The sequence below is a fragment of the Ctenopharyngodon idella genome, chromosome 5 (assembly GCF_019924925.1).
Source record: "Ctenopharyngodon idella isolate HZGC_01 chromosome 5, HZGC01, whole genome shotgun sequence".
NCBI lineage: Eukaryota > Metazoa > Chordata > Actinopteri > Cypriniformes > Xenocyprididae > Ctenopharyngodon > Ctenopharyngodon idella.
Window position 1 is genome coordinate 20,006,592 of NC_067224.1, and position 27,749 is coordinate 20,034,340.

The window sequence follows — 27,749 nt, forward strand, 5'->3', positions numbered from 1 at the left end:
GAACTTATAGGTATACTGATAGATACTGATAGTACTGATAGTACTAGTCAAATACTTGTAGCACATTTTTTAGTTTATGAAAGTACAATTTGAAGTATACTCTCAGTAAACTACTAGTTTGGTATACTGCAAGTATACTTGTAAGTTTTCTTTAAGTAAACATAACATCATTATATTTTACTATTTATATATTATTTTTGAACTTTATGTATACTACGTTCCTATTTAGGTATTCATTTTTTCTTAAAATATACCTTTAACTGTGCTTTATCCTTTTTAAAAAGATTTTACTCTAGCTTCATGCATCCTTTTTTATTAACACTTGAATGTGGGTAAGTTTCATTAAAAAAAAGCAACATTTTAAACAAAAAGAAAACTGTATTTTTGTCAAAGACTACATCCAGATTGGATTCAGAACAATGATTAAAACAAGTAGATTTATATCACGCACTTTTTTTTGCTTTCAGTTAAAATAGCTCAAACATACATTTTAGGGACTAGGCTTAGGCCTTGTTTGTGAATGTAATGCAATTAACAGTTGTCTCAGTGAGTTCTCGGTGGCCTTGGATGATCACAGCTGGAGCAGCAGGCGGAGGAGCAGTGCTACTTGTGCTCATCATAATCGCAATTAATCTTTTTAAACGTAAGTATTAGCATTCAGCAGTCTTATTAAATGCTTCGAGTGATCAGCTTCAAAGTTAAAGTTTCACATTAAATTAATACACACAGTATAAGGATATAATTGTAAAGTCAGCTTTATTAGGAGCTTTATAGGGAAATAACTGATTTATGTCATAGCAAGATCAATGTGTCAATTACAAGCTCACTTATTTCTTTGTGCTTAAAGATGTTTTTTTTTAAAGCTTACTAGAGTATAGAGTCAGCACAGTATTAAACTAGTGGTTTGATGTTGCAGGTCAAGAAAATGCAGATGTTATTTATGTTTTATTTATTAAATTAATATAGTAATATTTAAACTTATACTACAGAGTGAGTGGCAAGTTTAAGTTACAAAGAATGTGCACAGTAAGACATTCAACATCTGATGAACTTCTGTTCTGTGTTTTATTTCCTAAAAAAGAAACAATATATTACCAAATTAACTACATAAAAGCCTTGAATTGGTGTTGAGGCACAAACTGCGGCCTCAGAAAAACGTGCTTCACTTTTTCTTTTGGATAATTATGCAGTTCAGAGTGCATGATTAAATAAGCAATAATTTAAAATAATTGTATACATTTTTAAACTGAGTTATTAAGTGAATGATTTTAAATATGGCTGTTATTATTCAAAAGTATTCTTCTTTTCTTTCAGGTCAAGCTGTTGAAGAAGTAACCTATGCATCAATTATTTATAGGTCACACAACTCCCATGAGAGCAACGGTACTTTTGTAAAATGTCAATATATGTGACCCTTTACTTAATTTGACACCATCTTACATACTTTCTGTCTCTTTCATTAGTTCTTGTGCATAACAACATTGACGGCTCCACTGAAGACTCGGTTCATGTCATTTCAGATACTGTCTTATACTCCACGGTCAAGAGAGGACATTAAAAGAATTAAAATTCAGAATTATCCAAATGAAAGCTTTAGGACAAAGTCAAAGCAATTTTTTTTTCTGTTCTCCAGCTTTTTCACTGCATTTCTGTTTAATATTGCAACAACTTGATCTAAAGGAGTGAAACAAATTTAGTCAGGTTGCGCTGGGAAAGCACAATTAAAGTTAGCTCATGCAAACCTATTGCCTGAAATTACATTTTTATATACAGATTGTAGAAGCATATGAAAAAATTTGACTGTGCAAGTGCTCAGGCTGAGAGTTAATTTTCATCAGTGTTAACAGGTAATAGATGAAGATAAAGTTTGAATCATGTTTATCTCATTTATCTCTATTGTCTGAAATTTCTTTTTGAACATTGTATTGTTGGCTCAGCTGCACTGAGCAGAGGCTCTTTGCTGTGGCTGTAGGATGTAGTGTTTGAGATGCAACTGAGCTACTTGAACTATCACCTAAACTACAAATAGACACAACCACAGATGCAGTAGAAGCAAGTGTCATTCTGTGCCTTTTTTAGTTTTTAGTTTGTATTCTGCTCATTTCCTGTTTCCCATCATCATTCCCAGATTTGTTTGCACCTGTCTTGTTAGTTTGTTACCCCCTTTATACAGTATATATATTAGCAATGTGACACTAGTGAATTATGAAGACATCTTTCATTGCAGCATTTATGTTCATTGTGCTGTAGACCAGAATTAGTTGCTCAGAATTGTGGTAATTATGACATCTGGTGGTGGTTTCTATGAAAACATCAGTGTGACATTTAATTCATTTTGTGGATGTCACAACACCCATGAACATCAATAGGTTGATGGACTTAAAGGGATAGTTCACCCAAAAATGAAAATTTGATGTTTATCTGCTTACCCCCAGCGCATCCAAGATGTCGGTGACTTTGTTTCTTCAGTAGAACACAAATGATGATTTTTAACCTCAACCATTGCCGTCTGTCAGACTTATAATGCGTGTCAGTGGGAACTTCGTCTATAAGAGTAAATAAAACTTGCTTAGACAAATCCAAATTAAACCCTGCGGCTCGTGACAACACATTGATGTCCTAAGACACGAAACGATCAGTTAGTGCGAGAAACCGAACAGTATTTATATAATTTTTTACCTCTAAAACACCACTATGTCCAACTGCATTCAGCATTCGCTTAGTGAGGTCTGATCGCGTTCTGACAACGGAAGTGATGTCTCGCACTCATTGAAGCAAAGCGCGAGACATCAGTTCCGTCAACAGAGCGCGATAGACGAAGTTCCCATTGACACACATTATAAGGCTGACAGACGGTTGGAGTTAAAAATCATCATTTGTGTTCTACTGAAGAAACAAAGTCACCTACATCTTGGATGCCCTGGGGGTAAGCAGATAAACATCAAATTTTCATTTTTGGGTGAACTATCCCTTTAAGTTAGTGCTGTTGAAAAAGGGGGCAGTAAGCAGCAGATATCATTGCATGTTTGGGAATTTTTAGTTTTTTTGCACATCTCTTTACTAGGCCTATTGATAGAGGTATAGTATCATCCATGTTAGATTTTAGATGTGAACATCTCTGGACCATGGGATGATGGAATGGCATTTGAAACCATGATGGCCACATATGGAAAGGGAAATATTTTTAAAAACAATTCAGATAAGTGTACGATTGCACAAAACAGGCTGCTCAATGCCATCAGATGGCTTCAGCTGTTCAACTGAAAGCACCAACATTTAACCCTTTCACACATAGAGGTCACTACAGTGGACAGCTATTCGAAAAGCCATTTCTTGAATATGTATGGGTTTTGATTGCACAGTTGCATCAGCCTCTGCAGCCTCAGAAGTTTTTTTTTAAAAAGGTTGTTACATTAAGTAACATCTAAAAGTCATATCATTGTTACATTTTTCAAGAATTTATTTTATATTAGGAGGAAATTCTGATTCATCACCTATCCACTAAATTGGACATCATCTTCAGCTACAATTCATACTACTGTAGGGTGACCAGACTTCCCCGTCCCGTCCCCGGTTTTTGGTGTTCTGTCCCTGACTGGAGCTGTCCCCCGAAATGTCCCCATTAGATGCTTTGTCTCCAGTCAAGACTTAGAGAAACTTGTTCATGCTTTCATCATTAGCAGGGTGGATTATTTTAATAGACAGAACGCTGCTGCCAGGATTCTGAGCAGAACCAGAAAATATGAACATATCACACCAGTCCACTGGCTTGCAGTTGCATTTAGAATTGATTTTAAAGTACTGTTACTTGTTTATAAATCACTCAATGGCCTAGGACCTCAATACATTGCAGATATGCTCATAGAATATAAACAGATCACTAAGATCATCTGGATAAAGTCACTTAGAAATACCAAGGGTTCACTCAAAGCAAGGAGAGTCTGCTTTCAGCTGTTACGCCAGCCACAGCTGGAACCAGCTTCCTGAATAAATCAGATGTGCTCCAACAGTAGTCACATTCACATCCAGACTCAAAACATATCTTTTTAGCTATGCATTTACTGACTGAGCACTGTGCTTTGTCCAAACTGTTTGCACTTTACTTTATATGCATCATCTTTTTATTCTTTTTCTTGTTTTTATTTCATTTTTAATGCATTTTATATCAATCTTTTATGCATCATTTTTTTTTTCTGACTGTTTTAATGCATAACTCTGACAGAGTTAGTTCAGGAAGATTTGTCTGTAAGGGTACTGTTTAAACGCACAGCTACCTGACAAATATAAATATTTTTACAGTTATCCCTCCAGCGTGAGGAAGATCTATTTAGATCCGCTCTGACGGAAAACAAAGTTGAGTTAGCCCTGGTAGCTACAAATATTCTGACTGAAACTCCCTGACTCTTCCATCCAGATAGTGGTATTTTCTGTTTTTACTGTTATTTTTATTTCTTATTTTTATTCTTATGTATTTGTTTCCTCTTTATGTAAAGCACTTTGAATTGCCATTGTGTATGAAATGTGCTATACAAATAACCGGTTGGTTATCAGAGCAGGGAGCAATCGTGTAGTGATTATATTCACCAACAGAGGGGGCTGTGCAGCTACACTGCTACACTTGGTCACTCGCGCGCCGCTACTTAAAGGATTAGTTCACTTCTGAATAAAAATTTTCGGATAATTTACTCACCCCCATGACATCCAAGATGTTCATGTCTTTCTTTCTTCAGTCGAAAAGAAATTAAGGTTTTTGATGAAAACATTCCAGGATTATTCTCCTTATAGTGGACTTCAATGGCCTCCAAACGGTTGAAGGTCAAAATTACAGTTTCAGTGCAGCTTCAAAGGGCTTTAAACGATACCAGACGAGGAATAAGGGTCTTATCTAGCGAAACGATCGGTCATTTTCGAAAAAAATACAACTGTATATGCTTTATATAAACAAACGTTCGCCTTCTAAGTGCCTCCGCCAAAACCGCATTTCTGTATTCTTCAAAAAGCTTGCGCTGTATGTCCTACGCCTTCCCTACTATTCAATTTGCGGAACGAACGCAGCGCCAGTTACATTTTTTCCGTAAGTAGAATAGGGAAGGTGTAGGACATACAGCGTAAGCATTTTGGAGAATGCGGAAATGCGGTTTTGGCAGAGGCACTAAGAAGGCGAACGTTTGTTTATATAAAACATATACAGTTGTATTTTTTTCGAAAATGACCGATCGTTTCGCTAGATAAGACCCTTATTCCTCGTCTGGTATGGGGGGTGTCATAATTCATGCATGAAAGGGTTAAAGGGTTAGTTCACCCCAAATGAAAATTCTGTCATTAATTACTCACCCTCATGCCGTTCCACACCCAAAAGACTTTCGTTCATCTTCGGAACGCTAATGAAGATCTTTTTGATGAAATCTGACAGCTGTCTCTCCTTCCATAGACTGCTTTTGCAACCTGATCTTTGAAGCTTCAAAAACTTCATAAAGAGATCGGAAAACTAATCCATATGCGTTGAGCAGTTTAGTAAAATTTTCTGAAGAGACTCGATCACTTTTTATGATGAACAGATTTAATTTAGGCTTTTACTCACATATAAACCCTGATCAGTGAACATAAACAGATGCTCAACCAAATGACGCACAAAAACAAACCTCTTCCGGAAGCTCAAACGTGCTGCGTAACCAATGAGGTTCATTCTCATGTGTTATGCAGCACTTTATCTCCTCCTACAAAAAAAATAAATAAATAAACGATCAACATACTATAACCTGTTGGTTACCAGAGCAATCATATAGTGACAGTTTTAACCCACAGCCACAGAGGGGACTGCAAGACTTGCAGAATTTTACTTCAAACACAGTGACATCATGGATAGCGTATAATGATATTCACCTCTAATGATCACAGGAAGATGTTGGTGGAAAGGTGCATGAGCTGTAACCAGCAGTACCCTGCACTCGATTCAGTTTCATTTGTTGCAATGTAAGCCTTCATCAACTAAAAATAAAAAACAGCACAGTTGAATCTGTGACTCATTTTAGTAGTGAGCTAAAACGCAAAACGTCACATTTAAGAGAACTAATAGTGTTGAGAAGTATGACAATTTTAGACTATTTATAAAAGCTTTACCTCAAAACCACATCCCTTCAAGCGTCTAACTAAATGTCGGTTGGTGAGAAATGCCTAACATTCTTTTAATTTTGTGCCTGAAAATTTTATAAAGTAAATCAGTTTCAGTGTGCATCCTCCTATGCAAATACATTTATATTTTACATCCACATTTATTCATGACAAAAAAAAGCAATTTATCAAAAATGAGCCAACAATATCATCTACATTCAGTCTGCTTTAAATAACAGTGAAATCGAGAGGCACAGATAAGACTGATAGAGGCATTTACTGCTATAATTGAGGCTGTGAACTGTAACAGGGTTTCATGAGCTGAAAGCTTTATCTATTTGTTTTTGCCCTGAATGTAGATTGCAGATTGCATAGTAACTCTGCCCAAAAGTGTAAATGTCATACCTGTCACTAGTTATTAAAAGATCTATGATGTGAAACTGAACAACAGTTCTGTGATGACCCATGTGCAATATTCATTATTTTATGCAGTATGATGTTCATAATGTTCATTATTTTGTTCTAACGTTCTCAAAATGTTATAAACAAATAAACTGAAGGACATGAAGTTCACCATAAAAGTATATATTTTTGTTACTGTTGAAAACTGTTTGCTGTAGTACCATTGTAAGCTGCAACAGACACAAGAATGGTATCAAAAAAAAAAAAAAAAGGTTGAGAGAGAGCCCATAGAGTTTAGTGGTGGTGTATGTAAAAACCACAGCACATACTGCAGCTGCTCTTCTTGAACATGCCGTGTGAGAAGAATTACTTGATCTCCTGGATTTTAAGACTGCTTCTTTTTGATGTTAAATTTATTTATGGTAAGATACAAACATTTATTTTTGTTATTTAAGCAAGAATATATAATTTTTAAACTGTAAACTGAGTTAATTTATTAGAAATATAGGTAACAATTTACAATAAGGTTTCATTGGATAACATTAGTTAACTATTTTAGTTGAACATGAACTAAGAATAAACAATACTTCTAGCATTTATTAATCTTAGATCATGTTAAATTCAACATTTATTTTATTTAAATCAAAAGTTGTATTTGTTAACATTAGTTAATGCACTGTAAAGTAACATGAACAGAAAATGAACGACTGTATTTTTTTTTAACTAACATTAACCAAGATTAATAAATACTGTAACAAATGTATTGCTGGTTCATATTAGTTAATACATTATCTAATGTTAACAAATGAGACTTCATTGTAAGGTGTTACCAAAATATCAGTATAAGGTTTGATCTAAGCATTAAACTTTATCCCATTTAAAACATGGCAAATTTACATATACAGGTGCATCTCAATAAATTTCATTTATTTCAGTAATTCAACTCAAATTGTGGAACTCGTGTATTAAATAAATTCAGTGCACACAGACTGAAGTACTTTAAGTCTTTGGTTCTTTTAATTCTGATGATTTTGGCTTACATTTAACAAAAACCCACCAATTCACTATCTTAAAAAATTAGAATACTTCATAAGATCAATTAAAAAAAAGGATTAAAAAAAAGTATATTTTAAACAGAAATGTCAGGCTTTTGAAAAGTATGTTCATATCTATGCACTTAATACTTGGTTGTGCCTCCTTTTACATGAATTACTCCATCAATGCGACGTGGCATGGAGGCGATCAGCCTGTGGCACTTCTCAGGTGTAATGGGTGCCCAGGTTGCTTTGATAGCGGCCTTCAGGTCATCTGCATTGTTGGGTCTGGTGTCTCTCATTTTCCTCTTGACAATACCCAATAGATTCTCTATGGGGTTCAGGTCAGGCGAGTTGGCCAATCAAACACAGTAACACCATGGTCATTGAACCAGCTTTTGGTACCTTTGGTAGTGTGGGCAGGTGCCAAATCCTGCTGGAAAATGAAATCAGCATCTCCATAAAGCTTGTCATCTGAAAAGAGGACTTTGGACCACTGAGCAACAGTCCAGTTCTTTTTCTCCTTAGCCCAGGTAAGATGCTTCTGACGTTGTCTTTGGTTCAGAAGTGGCTTGGTACGCTTCAGTCCACTCCTTTTGAAGCTCTCCTAAGTTCTTAAATCGGCTTCGCCTGACAATCTTCTTAAGCCTGCGGTCATTCCTTTCATTTGTACACCTTTTCCTACCACACTTTTTCCTTCCAGTCAACTTTCCATGAATATGCTTTGGCACAGCACTCTGCGAATAGCCAGCTCTTTCAGAAATGACCCTCTGTGGCTTACCCTCATTGTAGAGGGTCTTGATGATCGTCTTCTGGACAACTGTCAAGTCAGCAGACTTCCCCATGACTGCTGTTGGGATTACTGACCTAAACCCAGTATTTGTACCCTGAGAATGGTAATTTAATAGATCTTGAAATTAAATATTCTAATAATTTGAGATACTGATTTTGATGAGCAGCAAGCTGTAATCATCAAAATGAAAACAAAAAGGTCTGGAAATATTTTACTTTATGTCTAATAAATCTAGAATATATTTAAGTTTTACTTTTTGAATTAAATTACGGAAAAAAAAAGAATAACTTTTTCATGATATTCTAATTTATTGACATGCACCTGTAGCTTCATTTTTGTTAATTCAAGTTTTTAGTTTAGTTTAAGCCTAGTGTTTTGGATGCCGTCATCTGGTTTATATGATTCTAAGCAATGATTTAACAGCGCTATAATCGTGCTATAATAAAAGCATTATAAAAAAAAAGATTTAAAAACCACTAAAACAGATTTAAGATAAAGAGACTGCAAATTTATTTATGAGAAACCAGATCAGCCCACATAGCAAATGAAACTAGACAAGTTGTTGATGCTAAGTTGTTGTGGTTTTCACAGGTTTGAATGTATGTCGGGGAGATCTAATCTCCAATGTCAGTTTATCCACTGAGCTTCAATCTGAAGTCCTGCTTCCCTGTTCCTTTGAATCAGACCTCTTGAAATCAAACCGGACGAATGAATCTTGTGTGGTGTGGACTCACCTCAATACAGATTTTGTAGAGATCAGTCTGGATGGTGAGGCAAAATTCTGGAATAACCAACGTGGACGAATTGAGACATTCCCAAAATTACCAGAATCTGAATTGTTGGACTTCTCCATCCGTATCCGTAATGTGCAGCAGTCTGATTTAGGTGTCTACCACTGCAAACTGTTCAGAGAAACCAACTGTTTCCTCGCCTATAAGATAACTGAACTACACAAAGGTAAATGGCAGTATTTCTGGTTAAAGTCTTAACGTGCAGCTACTTCTTGAAATACTTTAAAAAGTTAATTAAAAGTTCATTATCTATTATCTAATAAGAATGAGCATTCTTCAGGTTCAGATTCAGCTGTTGTTTCAGTGGATTCGCTGACTTGGCTGATCCCAGCTGGATCAGCAGGAGGAGCAGTAGTGCTACTTGTGCTTCTCATCATTGCATGTACATTTTTCAAATGTAAGTATGATAGAATTAGAATTCCCTACATTGTCTTATAATGTAATCAGTTAATCTTGAAGAGTTTATTGCCTTTAAAAGTACCACATGAAATATTCTTGCATGCATGCATTCATTATATATATATATATATATATATATATATATATATATATATATATATAAGTGCTCAGCGTAAATGAGTAAACCCCCTTTGAAAAGTAACATTTTAAACAATATCTCAATGAACACAAAAACAATTTCCAAAATGTTGACAAGACTAAGTTTTCTATAACATCTGTTTAACTTATAACATGAAAGTAAGGTTAATAATATAACTTAGAGAACAAAATTTTTAGTTTTACTCAAATTAGGGTGACGCAAAAAATGAGTACACCCCACTGAAAGTCTCTGGAGCAAAGCTAAATTTTAGACTACAAATGTCTAATTTAACAAGAATTCAACCACAGGTGAGTCTAATTATTCATTACATAGGTGTCCAGCAGACAGTTGACTATAAAAGGGTGTTAAAACCCCTTCCCATTTCATGCTGTCAGCAATGGCACCACATGGAAGAGAAATGTCACAAGACCTGAGAAAGAAAATAATTTCTTTACACCAGAAAGGTGAAGGCTACATGAAGATCAGCAAAGCTTTACTTGTCAGAATACTGTAGCAAAGGTGGTACAAAAATTTAAAAAAGATGGAACTGCAACCATCTCACAGAGTCGTCCAGGTCGTCCACAGAAGTTAACACCTCGACAGGAGCGTCTTCTGATTAGAAGGGTTGAAGAAAATTGGCATGCAAGTTCACTGCAGTTATCTAAAGAAGTAGAAAGCCAAACTGAGGTGACTATTTCCCATGACACAATACGGCGTACACTGCAGAGGAATGGCATGCATGGGTGCCGTCCACAAAAGAAGCCTCTCCTAAAGCCCAGGCACAAAAAAGCCCGCCTAGAGTTTGCCAGGACCCATGCTGACAAAGATGAAGACTACTGGGACTCTATACTCTGGAGTGATGAGACCAAGATAGATGTTTTTGAAAATGATGGCTTCAAAACTGTATGGCATCGCAAAGGTGAGGAATAGAAAGAAAAATGCCTGGTGCCTACAGTGAAACATGGTGGTGGCAGTGTCCTTATGTGGGGCTGCATGAGTGCTGCTGGTGTCGGGGAGCTGCATTTCATTGATGGCATCATGAATTCACAGATGTACTGCTCTTTACTGAAAGAGAAGATGCTACCATCACTCCATGCCCTTGGTCATCGTGCACTTTTCCAACATGACAATGATCCTAAACACAAAACTAAGGCCACTGTTGGATTTCTGAAGAAGAAAAGGGTGAAAATTATTCAGTGGCTCCTGATCTGAACCCAATCGAACACCTATTGGTAATTCTGAAGAGACAAGTTGAGCATCACTCTCCATCCAGCATCCAGTCTCTAAAAGAGGTCATTCTTGAAGAATGGAAAAAGATAGATGTTGCAAAATGTCGCCAACTTGTTCATTCCATGCCTAGAAGACTTGGTGCTGTCATTAAAAATCATGGAGGCCATACAAAGTACTAGATGTAGTAGTTTTTGCTGTGGGGTGTACTCATTTTTGCATCACCCTAGTTTGAGTAAAACTGAAAAATGTGTAATCTAAGTTATATTATTAACCTTACTTTCATGTTATAAGTTAAACAGATGTTCTATTAAACTTAGTCTTGTCAACATTTTGGAAACTGTTTTTGTGTTCATTGAGATATTGTTTAAAATATTACTTTTCAAAGGGGGTGTACTCATTTACGCTGAGCACTGTACATATATATATATATAACTGATACAGTCAAGCTGTATATCAGGATCGAACTTAAGAGAGAGAAAGATTTATGACATATAATTTTCTATCCTGGATTCAACAAACATATTCATATTCTGTGGTATTACAGGTCAAAAAAAGAAAAGCCGTGAACCTGTCTATGGTAGGTTTCCAGCTCCTTTAATCATGTTTTTCAATATGGCTTACTTCTGCTTTAAACTTTGTCTAAGACACGAGTCAAATATGATTCTGTTCAATTTCTGTAGAGAACACCTCCAATCACAGAGCATATTTCACCAATGAAGGGAGTAAGTATGACCTTACATTGTGTCCATTGATGAAATAATATCAGCAATATTCAAACCTTCAGTTGTATGTCTTTCTTTAATAATCTCACTATCAAAAAATATGTATTTGTACACTGCTCTTGACTGAATAACTTTTGTAACTTTAATAAGGATTAATATGTTACAAAACTGCAAGTGTTATTGCTTGTAATTTGATTATTTGTTCTTATTTTATTACTGACTGTTTAATTGCCTTGAATAATGTTTTAAATTTATATCAGTTAGGCTAGTAGTTTTGGCTGTGGAATAGAGAATTGTGAATTTTCACTGGTATCTAAAATGTTGGTGTCAAAACTGCCTTTTGCAAAAACAGATTCATAGCTGGTAAAAAATATTTATTATAGTTTTAGGCTTTGCCTGCAAACCAAGTTTGTTAATATGGTTCATGAGCAAATATTTTTGTGCTACCAAACATAAAGCAGATTTCAGAAATGTGCTGTGAAGCTTTTTTTTTTTTTTCCAAAACATTCCTTAGATTAGGGGGACCAGACGTCCCCATTTTCTGACAGTCCCAGTTTTTGGTGTGCTGGCTGTCCCCAAATGTAGCTGTCACTATAATTCATGCATGCATTCATTCACACATACACACACACACACACACACACACACACATATATATATATATATATATATATTAGGGCTGTCAATAGATGAATTTTTTTTATCGCGATTAATCGCACACTTATCGTGAAATAAAGCATACACCATTTATCTTGTTTAACACGTCCATTTTGCCATCATTGCCTATATCCAACAAAGTAAACCATCAGATTGAAGTGTGATTTTCACAAAACTGTATTTTTCAGATTTTTTCAAGGTAAATTTAGATGTCTTTCCAAAAAAGGACACCAAATAACCAAATGATATGATTTAATATAATTCATACATTTATGTACACCAAAGGACCAATTACTATCTAACAATAGTTTTCAGGTACAGAAATTGAACAAAGTAATCAAATATAAAATAACTGCATATAAACTTCTTTGAATAATTAAATAAAGATGAAACATTAAGTTACAAAAGGGTCCATGTATCTTTTGGTCATTCGTTTTTTGATTTGACATTGAAATCGGAAAATGAAAAAACGGCCTCTTTTTCGATTTTCATTTTTTTCAAACAAAACGAAAAACAACTTACGCGTGTTTATCTCAGAAATATTATCATTTATACTAGTTTATCTCAGATACAATAATTTACTAAGCACCTGCACTTACAACTACCTAATAGCCAACACCTTTCATAGCAAGAAGCTGGTTTGCTTTATCCAGCCGAGAAACATAGTTTTCATATCATCTGGCCATACTGCGGTGGGATGTTTTGACGTTCCGTTCAGACAGGAACAGCGCGATGCGGGAGGGCTCGCGCTCTTCAGATACAATGACACAATATGACAGAGAGTTTGTGTTTTAAAGCGAAACAGACACTGGAATGAATAATTCTCTCTGCCATCTCTGATACAATCAGCGTGGATTTTTAAGATCATCTAACTGCATGACGTAAATTACATTATGACGCAATTTCACATGCTTCCGTAATTTTTTAAATATGCGTGAAATTATTTTAACGCATTTAGGATTTTGAATTAATCGCATGCGTTAACGTTGACAGCCCTATATATACAGGTGCTGGTCATATAATTAGAATATCATCAAAAAGTTGATTTATTTCACTAATTCCATTCAAAAAGTGAAACTTGTATATTATATTCATTCATTACACACAGACCGATATATTTCAAATGTTTATTTCTTTTCATTTTGATGATTATAACTGACAACTAAGGAAAATCCCAAATTCAATATCTCAGAAAATTAGAATATTGTGAAAAGGTTCAGTATTGAAGACACCTAGTGCCACACTCTAATCAGCTAATTAAATCAAAACACCTGCAAAGGCCTTTAAATGGTCTCTCAGTCTAGTTCTGTAGGCTACACAATCATGGGGAAGACTGCTGACTTGACAGGTGTCCAAAAGACGACCATTGACACCTTGCACAAGGAGGGCAAGACACAAAAGGTCATTGCAAAAGAGGTTGGCTGTTCACAGAGCTCTGTGTCCAAGCACATTAATAGAGAGGCGAAGGGAAGGAAAAGATGTGGTAGAAAAAAGTGTACAAGCAATAGGGATAACCGCACCCTGGAGAGGATTGTGAAACAAAACCCATTCAAAAATGTGGGGGAGATTCACAAAGAGTGGACTGCAGCTGGAGTCAGTGCTTCAAGAACCACTACGCACAGACATATGCAAGACATGGGTTTCAGCTGTCACATTCCTTGTGTCAAGCCACTCTTGAACAACAGACAGCGTCAGAAGCGTCTCGCCTGGGCTAAAGACAAAAAGGACTGGACTGCTGCTGAGTGGTCCAAAGTTATGTTCTCTGATGAAAGTAAATTTTGCATTTCCTTTGGAAATCAGGGTCCCAGAGTCTGGAGGAAGAGAGGAGAGGCACACAATCCACGTTGCTTGAGGTCCAGTGTAAAGTTTCCACAGTCAGTGATGGTTTGGGGTGCCATGTCATCTGCTGGTGTTGGTCCACTGTGTTTTCTGAGGTCCAAGGTCAACGCAGCCGTATACCAGGAAGTTTTAGAGCACTTCATGCTTCCTGCTGCTGACCAACTTTATGGAGATGCAGATTTCATTTTCCAACTGGACTTGGCACCTGCACACAGTGCCAAAGCTACCAGTACCTGGTTTAAGGACCATGGTATCCCTGTTCTTAATTGGCCAGCAAACTCGCCTGACCTTAACCCCATAGAAAATCTATGGGGTATTGTGAAGAGGAAGATGCGATATGCCAGACCCAACAATGCAGAAGAGATGAAGGCCACTATCAGATCAACCTGGGCTCTTATAACACCTGAGCAGTGCCACAGACTGATCGACTCCATGCCACGCCGCATTGCTGCAGTAATTCAGGCAAAAGGAGCCCCAACTAAGTATTGAGTGCTGTACATGCTCATACTTTTCATGTTCATACTTTTCAGTTGGCCAAGATTTCTAAAAATCCTTTCTTTGTATTGGTCTTAAGTAATATTCTAATTTTCTGAGATACTGAATTTGGGATTTTCCTTAGTAGCTTACTTCTGCTTTAAACTTTGTCTAAGACATGAGTCAAATATGATTCTGTTCAATTTCTGTAGAGAGCAGCTCCAATCACAGAGCTAAGTTCACCAATGAAGGGAGTAAGTATGACCTTACATTATGACCTTACATTTCACTATCAAAAAATATGCAGATGTATGTTAATTACTTAGAATCTAAATTTATTAAAAATATAGCCTACTAGTTTGTACAACATCAAGTGGGTCATTTATCATCTATCAGAAGTTTTATTAAAGTTTTTTTTTTTTACTTCTACTTTTTTTACTTACTTTTTTTTTTTCTTCTTCTACAGGAATATCACACAGCAATCCAATCTATATGCCTAGTTAAATTTCATAACTGTAATAATGTGGAACAGCAATAAATATGTAGTTAGTTATGCATTATATCAACAGCATTAAGAAAGGTTGTTATGGATCAGACCTTTGAGCTGGGTTTTAATTAACGAAAGCGTATCGAAACTTTGAATCAACTGAACCAATTGCTTGGCAAAATGATTCACTGTTTCAAAGAGCTCGAAACGCGACACGCTGGTGACCCCTGCTGGTCAGAATGGTGTAAGTGCAGCGAAAACTCAGCCCAAACATGCAAACACCTTTTACAAACCAATTGTAAATGTTTTATTGAAACTGTAATCTATTAGATGCAATTAACAAATAATCTAGATAATACCACTAATTATGAAGTGTCTCTTTTATTATTTATTTTATTAAGTTGTAGGGCTTGTTTTGTTTTTATGGAGAGTTTGGTTAATCAGAATAGTATGAAACTTTTAATTACAACCCTTCCTTTTTATTATACAAATGTGTCATTAAATGTCTACAAATATATAAAATTGCTCTATAGACACTGATTCTTGGACTCACAAAGATTATAGCCCGTTTCGATACAGTTATGAATGACGTATTTTGAAATCATGTGACTTTGGCAGATTCAAACGCGCTCCGAATCACTGGTTCGATTCGAAATAAATGATTCGCAAAGGACTTGAAGCTTAACGAAGCGCGTTTCGAAAGCGCACATCTCTAGTTTTAATCAATGTGCCAATATCCAAATAAACTAACTAACTAAAATAAAATAAAATACAATAAATAAAAAAATCAAATCCAGACATCAGAGTTTAGGCATGAAGTTTAATACTGAATCCGTTTTGACTGATCACGTTTCTAAATACGTTTTTATGTGTAAACAGAAAATAAGATGTTGAATAATTGTGAAAGATATACCATTTAGGATTATCTCTGGTGGAGGGGTGCTGGGGCCACTAGAGGGCAGTAATGGCTTTCTTAAAATATCTCCACATTCCAGCACAGCTGACAAACACAAATTGTTCATTATGTACCTCCACTGCCAAGTTACCCTGCTTTTAATCATCACCATCAGAAAAGTCATTTTAACTTATGTTGGATATAATTTAACACTATTAATATAATTAGTCATATTAAAAATAGATTTTCACAGAGTAGATTCTCCCTCTGTATTTTTCTCATTTAAAATGATCTAATCCTAAAGAAAGTGAATAAAGCAAAATAGTTGACTGAGGAAAAATTAAAATGAATAAATTTTTAATCATTTCTTAATGAATTTCTTTCAGCCTTGTAAAAAGCATAGCTATACTTGTGCACCATTTTAAAGCTTGAGTTCAATTTAAAAATCCATCTTAATACAAATCAAGTGGTTTTGTGTAACAGTGAAGATTAAGTACATACAAGCACACACTATGAGCATAGAAATCGTTTTGAAGACACTGGCCAAGTAGGTAGAGAGATCAGGAAATGACGGCAGAAGACACTTGTCCAACAGCCTCTTCACCTCTTCAGAGTTTGTTTCACGGTTTCGGTGCACGCCACATACACCCTTTTTTTTCTGTGTTGGACTGTGGGGCTTTTTACTCTGCATTTTTCACCTCTAAATGGTAAGGTTTATTTTTGGTTATATTTATGGTTTTAAACAGTCCTTTTGAGAGATGTTACTATAGAATCAAGCAAGCAGAATGTAAGAGTGTGTTATTGTTTCCATTAACAGTCATTTTGGGGAGTAACTATTTAAACATAATATAACCATAATATATTTAAAAAAGACATTCTCATCAGCATATAAGTTTGCCTATAAACATTGTAAAACAGCAGGAAGCTCAGCAAACATCATCATTTTGCAAAGTTGGATCACCTGTGATGTGCAGACGGAAACTGTGAATACATTCATGTGTTTGTTGCTGTGGTTTCTCAGGTTTGAGCAGATATGCTCTCTTGTTTCTTTGAAACAGCCATCTCCAGACCAGGCTGCACAGCAGAGATGTTGCACCAATGCAACTCTACCTAATTATAGAGAACAATCTGAAAAGTCAGGTAAAGGGTTAGGACAACAGAAGAAGACCTTCTCCAAATTCTACGAAACTGGAAAGTCCTCCATCCTCCTCTATAATGTGGGTCTGTTCCACTGTGAACTGTCTTAAGACTTTAACTATAGCATCAATCATCAGGACACTGGAATTCACACATGTGAGTAAAAAAACATTACTGGCTACCGTATTACAACTTTGCATCCAAGAGGACAGTTTTAAAATAATGGAAAATCATGATTTATTCACTGAAATAACTGAAATAATGCAGTATGATCTTTTGTATGAGTATATTTTATTGCGTCCTGACACTAAAACCTTACTTTTTAAATACTTTAATACTATTTAATACTACAGTTATACTGTCTGTAGTGATATATTGTCTTTTTTTTTTTAACATGTTACAAATGTTCTGGCTGAAAGGCAGAAGAATTTGAACAAGGTGAATCAGAAAGTTCAACAGACACAGTGATGTCCTATTGGCCCTTCATAGCAGGAGGAGCAACAATTCTTATTTTTCTTCTTGTGGTCATGGTGTGTTGCATTGTGTATAAACAAAATAGTAAGTATATCATCTCAGTTCTGAATAAATTATAAATTTGCAATGTTTGCATGCTCAATAAAGTAACAATTTCTTTCTTTCAGAAACATCAGATCAACCACATTATGCAAACAGCCAGCAAGGTAAGCCATTAACAGTATTCGTCCACGCACAGCTATGCTACATGTGACCATTTTCAGTAACACATGGTCTCATGAATCTGATCAACTTTCAAGTTTTAAAAGATAGTGACGTCCTGTTTTAATCATTGTCTTTCTCTCATTGTGATGATAGTTCGAGATGCCAGCAAAAATCAAATCATCTATGGTGGGTTTAAGGAGTTTTTCTTGTTTTACACATATAGTAGGTTATAATACTAATATTTAATAACATTAATGCTGTTAGTAAAAAGCATGACCAGATTTTTTTTATCTGAGACATTATAGTTATTCCATTTCTGCTGCAGAGAATGATCAAGAGTTAAGAAAAAAAAACTCCAAAAGGAAAAGTGAGTAATAAATAAATAACATAAATTACCTTTATTATGGAAATATTGACAATAAATTAAATTGTTTTTTTTATTTCTTTGCAGGACAGTTTTCGTCACTTTATATCAACAGGCCTGAAAATAAGGTTGCAATTTACGTGAACAGTGCAGCACAAGAAGAGGAGATGTATGCAAACTGCTCTGACCATGATTATGAAAATGTGGAGTAGTCTGAGTGGACATGACTGCAGTACTTCATTCTGTGTTTTTTTTCTTTTGTGCACACTACTAACTTAAGTGGATTGATGATACATATAAAGACATTTCAACATTTCAGGCGTATTCGGGTAAGACAACTAACTGAAAATGGACAATTGTAATGGAATGATCTGATAACATTCAGGGTGACAAAACCATTGTGGGACAAAGTCATTTGAACTCCAGTATATCGACCAAATCTTGTATTTGTATTTGTCAAAATGGCAGCATCTTCTTCAAAACAATTAATAAAATATTGCATTTTTAAAATTGACCTCTTTGCAAACTTTGTCCACAGTGCTGAATAGTCATGACAATTTGTTAACTGCATGTTACGTTTAATAACTAACAAATAATATATTCCTGATTTTTCAGTATTTTATTTAACTTAGAGCTAAATGCAGGTCATAGCCTACATCACAAATCTATCAATGAATGAAACTGTGATTCTAACACTTATTTTACAGACATTTGCATACATGTTTTGGCCTAAATTTATTTCTTTTTTTTTTTTTTTTCCAAAGAAATATGAGGTTCCTGTAAATATACTATCCTTGTTTATATATGAGTGATTCTATAATTGGAGATACATTTTGCTTTTCAAAAAGTTAAGAAAAAAATCTGTTCACTAACAGAAATTCTTTCCAGTATCTTATTGAAAACATGTTCAATTTTAATAATTCAGTGCTTTTAATGAAAAACAATTTCTTTATAGTATTGTTTGTCAACTCTGTTACTGTAAATTCTGTTACATACTGTCAACATTGTTACTCTACCTTGGTAACAGAGTTTGACAGTAACAGAATTGACCATTTTAAACTTTTTAGCCAAAAAACATAAGTTAAATAAATGCTAAGAGCACATGGCACTGATGAAATCAAAGACTTAAACAACCCACTGTGTCATCAGTGATAAACTGTTTTGCTTTTGATATTGTGGTAACAATGTTGATATTTTACAAAATAAGTCTTGGTGTAAGAACTTTTTAGATTAAAATATTTTCTCAGAGAGAGCACCCATACCTTTCAGGTCTTCATATCTTATAACTGAGGGAAAGTGACATCATTTTATGTATCTTACATAGTTGTGGGAGATAATTACACCAATTTAAAGGCAATGTATTAACAGAACAGTATTTACGCAAGATTTATGGACGTACATTTTTATAAGATAAAAGTTATTTTTAAACAATTTAATTTTGTAGAATTAGGAAAATGACTATTTAGGGCTTTTATAAATAAAATATTACCAAAAGAGAAGTTTTTTTTTTTTTTTTTTACACAATGATACATGATGGAAAAAATACACTGACTAATTTGGACAGCAAGAAATCATGATTTTCAGCTATATAAGACACTTTTTACAGAAAATATTATATTGTTATGGCTTGTAACATCTTGTGATCCACAACGAGTTTTTTTTTTTTTTTCTTTGAACACCAAATGTACCTGCAATTATAGATTCACCCATATAGTTTCTTTTCATGGTTTTCCTAGTTACTCACTGTACTCGGAACAATAAGGTCTTGGCTAAACCAGATGCATTTGTACACTGTAACCATCGGAATAGAAAAGTACAGTATATGACGTGTTATCGGTAGTGACGTGGACGTAACGTTACACTTCCGGAGGTGTGCCGCCCGCGATTACTGGAAGTTAAAACAAAATTGGGACAGAATTTGAGCAATGTGGATAGTTTATTTAAACATAAACGAAGTAAAGGTAAGACACCTTATGAATCCTTCCCCAAAGTTACAGTTAGATAATGCAGTAGAAAGCGCCTCTTCTCACGTGTTGTTAACCACCAAAACACTGTTGACAAACCATAGAGCTCTCTACATGGTTTACTGTCAACCACATTTTGCTGTTAAAATGTGCATGACATATAGATAGAAGTTTTCTTTGATTCGCACACCGTACCTATATTAAAACAAAGAAATAATATAAAGTTTTGTTCTGCAGGTGTTTGAATGGATAAGTTTGTAACTCGGCACAGAAAAAGATCAGCTGTTGAGGCAGATGAATGGAAATCAGAGGAACCGATCAAGAAATGCCAAGAAGATGAGTGTGAGGTGGAAGAGGAGTTTTCTCAGCCCATTCCCTGGCAGAAGTTTGAGGCAGAGGGATTGGACTGTGACTACAGTTTGTTATTTGACAAAGAGGAGGCTGATCGCCTGTTTAACCAGCTAGAAGAGGAGGTGGTGTATTTTACAGGTATTTCTTATTATTATCAATGTTGAAAATAGTTGTGCTCCTTAATATTTTTGAGGAAATTTTGATTTATTTTTTGATGAATAGAAAGTTTAAAAAAAAAAAAAATAAATCATCTTTTGTAACAGTGTAAACTATTTATTGTCACTTTTAAACACTTTAATGCATCCTTGCTGAAAAAAGTATATGTTTTTAAAAAAATCTTGCTGACCCCAAACTTTAGTATGGTGGTGTATTTTGGCATTAGATACAGGAAACAAACAGGATGTGTTATTTTTATATTTGTACCAAATGCTGTGTGCTATATTAATATAGCACCGTATCCTGTTGTCGTTTGGATGGTGATTGTATTAGTGTAAAGTCAGTGTTTGAAATGTTTTGTGTTTCTATTTCTCGTGTGACAAAGGTGACAAAGCTAAATTACAAGTGTATGGAAAGTCATACAGTGTTCCAAGGAAGCAAGTGACATATGGGGACGAGGGACTGATGTACTCTTTCTCTGGAGTCCATCTCCTGGCTAAACCATGGACTCCCACTTTGGAACACATTCGAGATGCTGTTACCAAGGCAACAGGACATACATTCAACTTTGTTTTGATAAACAGGTAATTCAAGTTTCTGCTGCTGACACTGTCCTACCTATGAGCCTGAAGTGTTGCGTTACTTAACATAGAAGTCGTGTTCTTTCAAAATGAGCAAAGTATGTTTATGGTTTACATTAGGTATAAAGACGGTCACGATCACATTGGAGAGCATCGGGATGATGAACGGGAACTCGATCCTGCCTGTCCTATTGCCTCTGTATCTCTAGGAGCTGTCCGTGACTTTATTTTCCGACATAAGGATGCACGAACTGGTTCTAGCAAACGTCAGATTGAGCCTGTGAAGCTGGAGCTGGCTCACGGGAGTCTTCTGCTCATGAACTATCCCACAAACACATACTGGTATCACAGTCTTCCAGTCAGAAAAAAGGTCAAAACACCACGCATCAACCTCACTTTCAGACGCATAGTGAAAAACAGACAGAAAACTGGCATTAAAATGGAGTGATTGTTCTCTTAGCATCTTACCAGGTATTGCTGTGGGCCATGTTAGTTGTTCTAACATGTCAGAAAGCTAGTGAGCACTTTTCACGTCATCACATGGTTCTGGGCATTTAATCTGCGGTGAATCTTTGTTGCGTTTTAGCACATTCAGACATCTCTTGCACACTACGTTATCAGTTTATATTAACTATGCATCACTTTCTGTTAGTCTTCATATTATGATTTATTTGTCTTTACACTAGATCATGTGCAGTAAAAATGGACTATGATCTAAGGAAATCAAGCTCATCTTTACTATTCAGAGCATATTCAGGTTTGATATTTGGCAACAAAATGAACTTTCAAGAGCATTCAAAGGAAATATTTTCTTTTATTTGTTTTTGTTTTGTTTTTTTTAGAAAACCAATAAACTACATGTGGAATAAATAGGATAGACACAACCATACTTCTGTACAAGACATTTCTATTATAGACTGGGAAAGAAAAAAAACAATATGGTCCCAATGAATACATTTTGCTAAAAGTTTCAAAGATTGAACTACAGAAGGCAATAGTTTGGCGAAATACTGTGGCAAAAACATAAGGGTAGCAAAAACGTAATCGTATAAATATATACATTTTATTTTTCAAGCATACGTAACAGAGTAATTTCGAGAAAGTCATACTTAGTGTTTACATTCCAGCACTGCTGGACTGAGTATGAGGTATTCGCACAGCTGTCTACCCATAACCTGCCTGTGTTACAATCTAATCAATGTCACGTTTTTCCTTGGACGACGACACATGCAGTCAGTACAGTTGCTGCTAAAAGAAACAGTAATTTGACATATCAAAATTATGCAATTATTGTATCCCTTGTGTACGTTGGAAGGTTGTAGTGCTGTTGAAATGGCAACCAGCATTTCAAAGCTTGGTTTGAACTCCACAGTTTAACTTGAGCATTAGTGAAAATGAACATTTTCGGCTTACCTGGATATTTAAAAAAAAAAAAAAAAAAAAAAAAAAAAAAAAAAAAATCAAATGAGAACTAAAATGTGGGCACTTTTGGAGAGGTGTGTAGACAGTCAAAAACAAGACGAAAAAAAAAAAAAACATTCCTCTTCTCAGTAACACAAATGCACTCAACCAAGCAGGGCCTATGCTACAAGCTATGGTCTTCACAGGAGAACTTGTATAACTTGTGACTAGTACCATTTGCAGTATTTTATTTTATATTTAGCTACTTATGGTGAAATCTCTCTAAACTACAGCAGCAGAAATCAGTTACTTTCACCGTGATTAAAAAAAAAAAAAAAAACAGTGTGTTGACCTTCCTGAGTGAACAAGAAAAGGTGATGATACAAATTTTTAAAATCACAAATGGCAGTTGATATCAATGCCAATTTGGAAAAACTATGGCAGTTCCAGTGCCGTTTCAATTGACAATACTAATCTTGGCAAAAGAAACAGCACGTAGTGATTGTAGGGCAGCATGAACTGTTTTAGGATCAATACAATATCTCACAGCTTGATTCATTACCTTAACTCATACAAAGATGATCCAGACATGCCCTCTACACTAAAAATGACCGCAAAAGACAGGTTTCTGGCTTAAAGTGAATAGATGGCAGTAGGGAAGAGTGAAGAACTGAAGAAAAAAAATTCCTTTATGTTGTGATGTGTTTCGGGATAAGAGATTGGGAGAGCAAATGCATGACAGCTGGCAGAAGATAGTTAACTTTCTTCAGAGGATGAATCGATTTTTCCTTTTTTACTTGGGGGAGCACCATCTTCCAATTCCTTCAAAAGAAATCCATTGAATCAGTTATAAGAAAAACACAGCTGATCTCTGACTGAAAAAAATGTTGCTATTTATACTTAAATTCTCTTAAATTATAAAGAAATTAGTACTTTTTTGACCTTAAAGGATTAGTCCACTTTCAAATAAAAATTTCCTGATAATTTACTCACCCCCATGTCATCCAAGATGTCCATGTCCTTCTTTCTTCAGTCGAAAAGAAATTAAGGTTTTTGATGAAAATATTCCAGGATTTTTCTCCTTATAGTGGACTTCAGTGGTCTCCAAACGGTTGAAGGTCAAAATTACTGTTTCAGTGCAGCTTCAAAGGGCTTTAAATGATACCAGACGAGGAATAAGGGTCTTATCTAGCGAAACGATCGGCCATTTTCTAAAAAAAAAAAAAAAAAATCAAAATGTATATGCTTTATATGCACAAATGATCGCATCACAAGTGCTTCCACCAGAACGTGATTCTGTATTCTTCAAAAAGCTTACGCTGAATGTCCTACGCCTTCCTTATTCAACTTACAGAATGAACGCGGCGCCCGTTCCATTTTTTCCGTAAGTTGAATTTAGATTTTTTTTTTTAGAAAATGGCCGATCGTTTCGCTAGATAAGACCCTTATTCCTCGTCTGGTATCGTTTAAAGCCCTTTGAAGCTGCACTGAAACTGTAATTTTGATCTTCAATCGTTTGGAGACCATTGAAGTCCACAATAAGGAGAAAAATCCTGGAATGTTTTCATTAAAAACCTTAATTTCTTTTTGACTGAAAAAAGAAGGACATGGACATCTTGGATGACATGGGGGTGAGTAAATTATCAGGAAATTTTTATTTGAAAGTGAACTATTCCTTTAATGCAAGTGACACTGTTAGCATGTACCTGGGCTGATTTGGAAGAGTCTAAAAAATGCTCTGAATCCCCATGTGACTTGCTGTCTCTTTTGGCTGTCCTAGACTCTGATGAGCAGTGGTTTTGTTCTGAAAAAAAAAAAAGTGCTATTAAAATAAACATCAAAGGATAGAAAAGAGTTTGTAGAGGATTCATTGCAGTGACTAACCGCTCTTATTATCCTGACCAGAAGAAGGCTGTTTGGAAGGATATTGGTCACTTTTCAAGTCATTGCTGTCACTCTGAGAAGCTGCCATGGGTTCAGGTGCAGGACTAGTGTTGTTGCTGGTCTCCTGCTTCAATGGGGAGGAGTCTGCAATGGAGCTCTGGTTACTGTTATCATCTGTAGGTGAAAAACAGAAACACAATTAAAAAGGTGTGAAAGGATTTGATTAATGTTCGGAAAAACTTTCAGACAGTATATGGCATATGTTAATTGGTGGTTAAAGGGTTAGTTCACACAAAAATTAAAATTCTGTCATTAATTACTCACCCTCATGTTGTTCCACACCCGTAAGACCTTCGTTTAAATTAAGATATTGTTGATGAAATCCGATGGCTCAGTGAGGCATCTATTGCCAGCAAGACAATTAACACTTTCAAATACCCATAAAGCTACTAAAGTTATATTTAAAACAGTTCATGTGACTACAGTGGTTCAACCTTAATATTATAAAGCGACAAGAATACTTTTTGCACACCAAAAAAACAAAATAACGACTTTATTCAACAATATCTAGTGATGGGCGATTTCAACACACTGCTTCATGAAGCTTCGAAGAATCTTTTGTTTTGTATCAGTGGTTCGGCGCGTGTATCAAACTGTCAAAGTCACGTGATTTCAGTAAACGAGGCTTCGTTATGTTATAAGTGTTTTGAAATTTCAATGTTTCACCACTGGGGGGTGTGACTTTGGCAGTTTGATACGTGCTCCAAACCACTGATTCGAAATAAAAGATTCATAAAGCTTTGAAACTTCAGTGTTAAAAAGCAGTGTTTTGAAATTACCCATCACTAGATATTGTTGAATAAATATGTTTTTTTTTTTGGCGCACAAAAAGTATTCTAGTCGCTTCATAACATTAAGGTTGAACCACTGCAGTCCCATGAACTGTTTTAAATATGTAGCTTTCTGGGCATTTGAAAGTGTTAATTATCTTGCTGGCAAGAGGCCTCACTGAGCCAACGGATTTCATCAAAAATATCTTAATTTGTGTTCCGAAGATGAACGAAGGTCTTACGGGTGTGAAACGACATGAGGGTAAGTAATTAATGATAGAATTTTCATTTTTGGGTGAACTAACCCTTTAAATGAAAAAATAGCAAATGACATCAATTCAATTGGAAGGAAGGCAAACAGGCATTAATAATAAAAAAAAATATTTTAAAATAGATAATTGGTGTGAAATTACAAGGTCATTTCTGGCTTATTTAACTTTTCATACATGCTTGGAAGACCAACAGTTTAGGAATCACAGAGATCACAATTTGGTGTATAAAAAAAAAAAAAAAACTAAAATTTATAATAAATTGCCAAGTAACAGAGCCTGATAAGGCTGTATGAGCATTATTTTGAGATGCGATTAGAGTGTGATAACTGTCAGGTCTGCAGCATTACCATGCATATCCATCATTCCAGGAGAGGAGCTGTTCTCAGGGGTCGTGACCTCAGAGCCATACTTGTCATCTTTGCCTTTCTTCTTGTTTTTGTTCTTCTGTGTGACATAAATATTTAATTTTTTAAGCCATGTGAAGAATAGTGAAACATATCTAAAAGATATATTGCAAAATAAATGTTGGCTTTGTGTGTGATGCTACAACTAAAAAGTGTTATCATCTGGGACACCAGCGACAAAAACAAAAAATTTTGGTACTAGTGATCTCAATCCCACTATGAATTTACCTTTTCTAATTTGAAAAAAAAAAAAAAAAAAAAAATTATTCATATAAAAGAACTGGGAAAACAATATCTTTCGGAAAGCGAGATTGAAAAAGATTTATCAGATCGGCCGAAACATGACAATAATTAATTGGGTTATTGGTATTGACTAGAATTGCAATAGAGCATTATAATGTCACTTACATCATCTGACTTGGGCTCTGTCACTGGTACCCACTTGTAGATTCGCAGTGACGTGTCACCAACAGTCACCCATTTCTTCTCCCTGGAGATGCATGTTTTTGTTAGTTATCAAAGACAAGAGGCCGCAAGCAAATGAGTTTAACAGAGGATACATTATTTAAACATTTACATTTAGTGTAAGCATGAGAAATCTCTGCAGAGGTATTGTTGTGTAAAAAGTATTTCCAGAATATGCAATGCAACTGATAACATGTTAGCAATGCATCTATAATAAACTATTTTTACTCTTTTTGCAAAAGTGTACAATTTTGCAACCATATGATTGTGTAGAACAATGATTAAACTAATTAAATTTAAATCATACTATTTAAAAATCACTTTTTATTAGCTCATAGATTAGGAAAATTTCAGTCACACTTATGTTATGACGAAACTACTTTTTCTTATTTAACTCTGGATATTTTTTATTTTTATTTTTTTTAAGTTTAGAAAGATACTATTGTTGTGGTTATTGTTAAACTCATAACCATTTTTCTAGAAAAATTATTTTAAGTTGAACTGAAGTTCTTGATAAGTGTGAAAGTGCAGTCGAAGCTGAAGCTCCGCGCTGAGTTTAAACCCCAGCGCGTGGATAAAACTCTTCTCACGCTCCGTCGCTCAGAAGCGCGAGTCACTCACTCACAGATGAGATGAACGAGTCAAACGCCCGTTCAGCGGCACTTTTTGTTTGGTACGGACGTTTGACTCTAGTTCATCATGTCAGCCCGTTCGGTTACTATTCAGCCGGCATTACAGGCTCAAACAGCAAAGCCTTCATGTGACTGCAACGAAATGGCTTCTAGGTTCAACCCACATAAAAATTTAATGGAAGAAAAATGCGACGTACATTTTTCTTAACTAATTTTTCAAAAGCCGACAAAAACAGCAGCTGCGCGAAGAAACGCAGAAACGGGACATCTGACTTAAATTGGAGTGGAATAAACGCTCTCTTTCCTTTCATTTCATTGTTTCTCGTTGTCTCTCCTCCCCCACAGGCTGTCTGTACTGTTCGTTAACGGGTAGACGCTCTCTCTTACCATTTCCGCACTTTTTCAATTGCAGCCATAACCCGCTTGATGTCATCTTTCGCCCTGCTCCGCGTCTCCGCTCGAACCGACCTGCCCGACATTACTGCTGTTGGTAAAATATCTTTTTGCTCGCTGCCTGTTTAGACACAATGCGAATGCACACAGCACAGGAGAGAGGCGGGGTTTGTGCGCCTGCGCTAAAGCCAAATGCCCTCGAAGCATGAGAGACACGGTCAATGCGGGTACGCGTTTCGATCCTTTGTTAGCGAACAGAGAAAA

General features: G+C 35.5%; 2 protein-coding genes and 2 long non-coding RNA genes across 5 annotated transcripts; 3 read left to right on the plus strand and 1 right to left on the minus strand.

The window, feature by feature from the left end:
• The first annotated feature begins 498 nt into the window (after positions 1-498).
• On the plus strand, positions 499-1,751 carry LOC127513712 (uncharacterized). The gene is made up of 3 exons (XR_007930474.1): positions 499-643; positions 1,315-1,383; positions 1,464-1,751. It is a non-coding gene; the product is annotated as an uncharacterized LOC127513712 (long non-coding RNA).
• Positions 1,752-6,850: 5,099 nt separating this feature from the next.
• Positions 6,851-9,530, plus strand: LOC127513060 (uncharacterized). Its single transcript, XR_007930314.1, has 3 exons — positions 6,851-6,935; positions 8,932-9,297; positions 9,412-9,530. It is a non-coding gene; the product is annotated as an uncharacterized LOC127513060 (long non-coding RNA).
• Positions 9,531-19,279: 9,749 nt separating this feature from the next.
• Positions 19,280-22,669, plus strand: alkbh2 (alkB homolog 2, alpha-ketoglutarate dependent dioxygenase). The gene is made up of 4 exons (XM_051894531.1): positions 19,280-20,113; positions 20,354-20,605; positions 21,009-21,207; positions 21,325-22,669. The coding sequence occupies exons 2-4, from the start codon at positions 20,362-20,364 to the stop codon at positions 21,650-21,652; spliced, it is 771 nt and encodes a 256-aa protein (XP_051750491.1). The 5' UTR covers positions 19,280-20,113; positions 20,354-20,361; the 3' UTR covers positions 21,653-22,669.
• On the minus strand, positions 21,999-27,716 carry bcl7a (BAF chromatin remodeling complex subunit BCL7A). 2 transcript variants are annotated; one of them, XM_051894532.1, is made up of 6 exons: positions 27,480-27,716; positions 26,404-26,485; positions 25,939-26,035; positions 24,490-24,663; positions 24,312-24,409; positions 21,999-23,427 (listed from the first exon to the last, which is right to left on the minus strand). In XM_051894532.1, the coding sequence occupies exons 1-6, from the start codon at positions 27,569-27,571 to the stop codon at positions 23,362-23,364; spliced, it is 609 nt and encodes a 202-aa protein (XP_051750492.1). In that variant the 5' UTR covers positions 27,572-27,716; the 3' UTR covers positions 21,999-23,361. The 2 variants fall into 2 exon arrangements, with proteins under 2 accessions (XP_051750492.1, XP_051750493.1); XM_051894533.1 differs by lacking the exon at positions 27,480-27,716 and adding an exon at positions 27,290-27,426.
• Between the last annotated feature and the right edge of the window lie 33 nt (positions 27,717-27,749).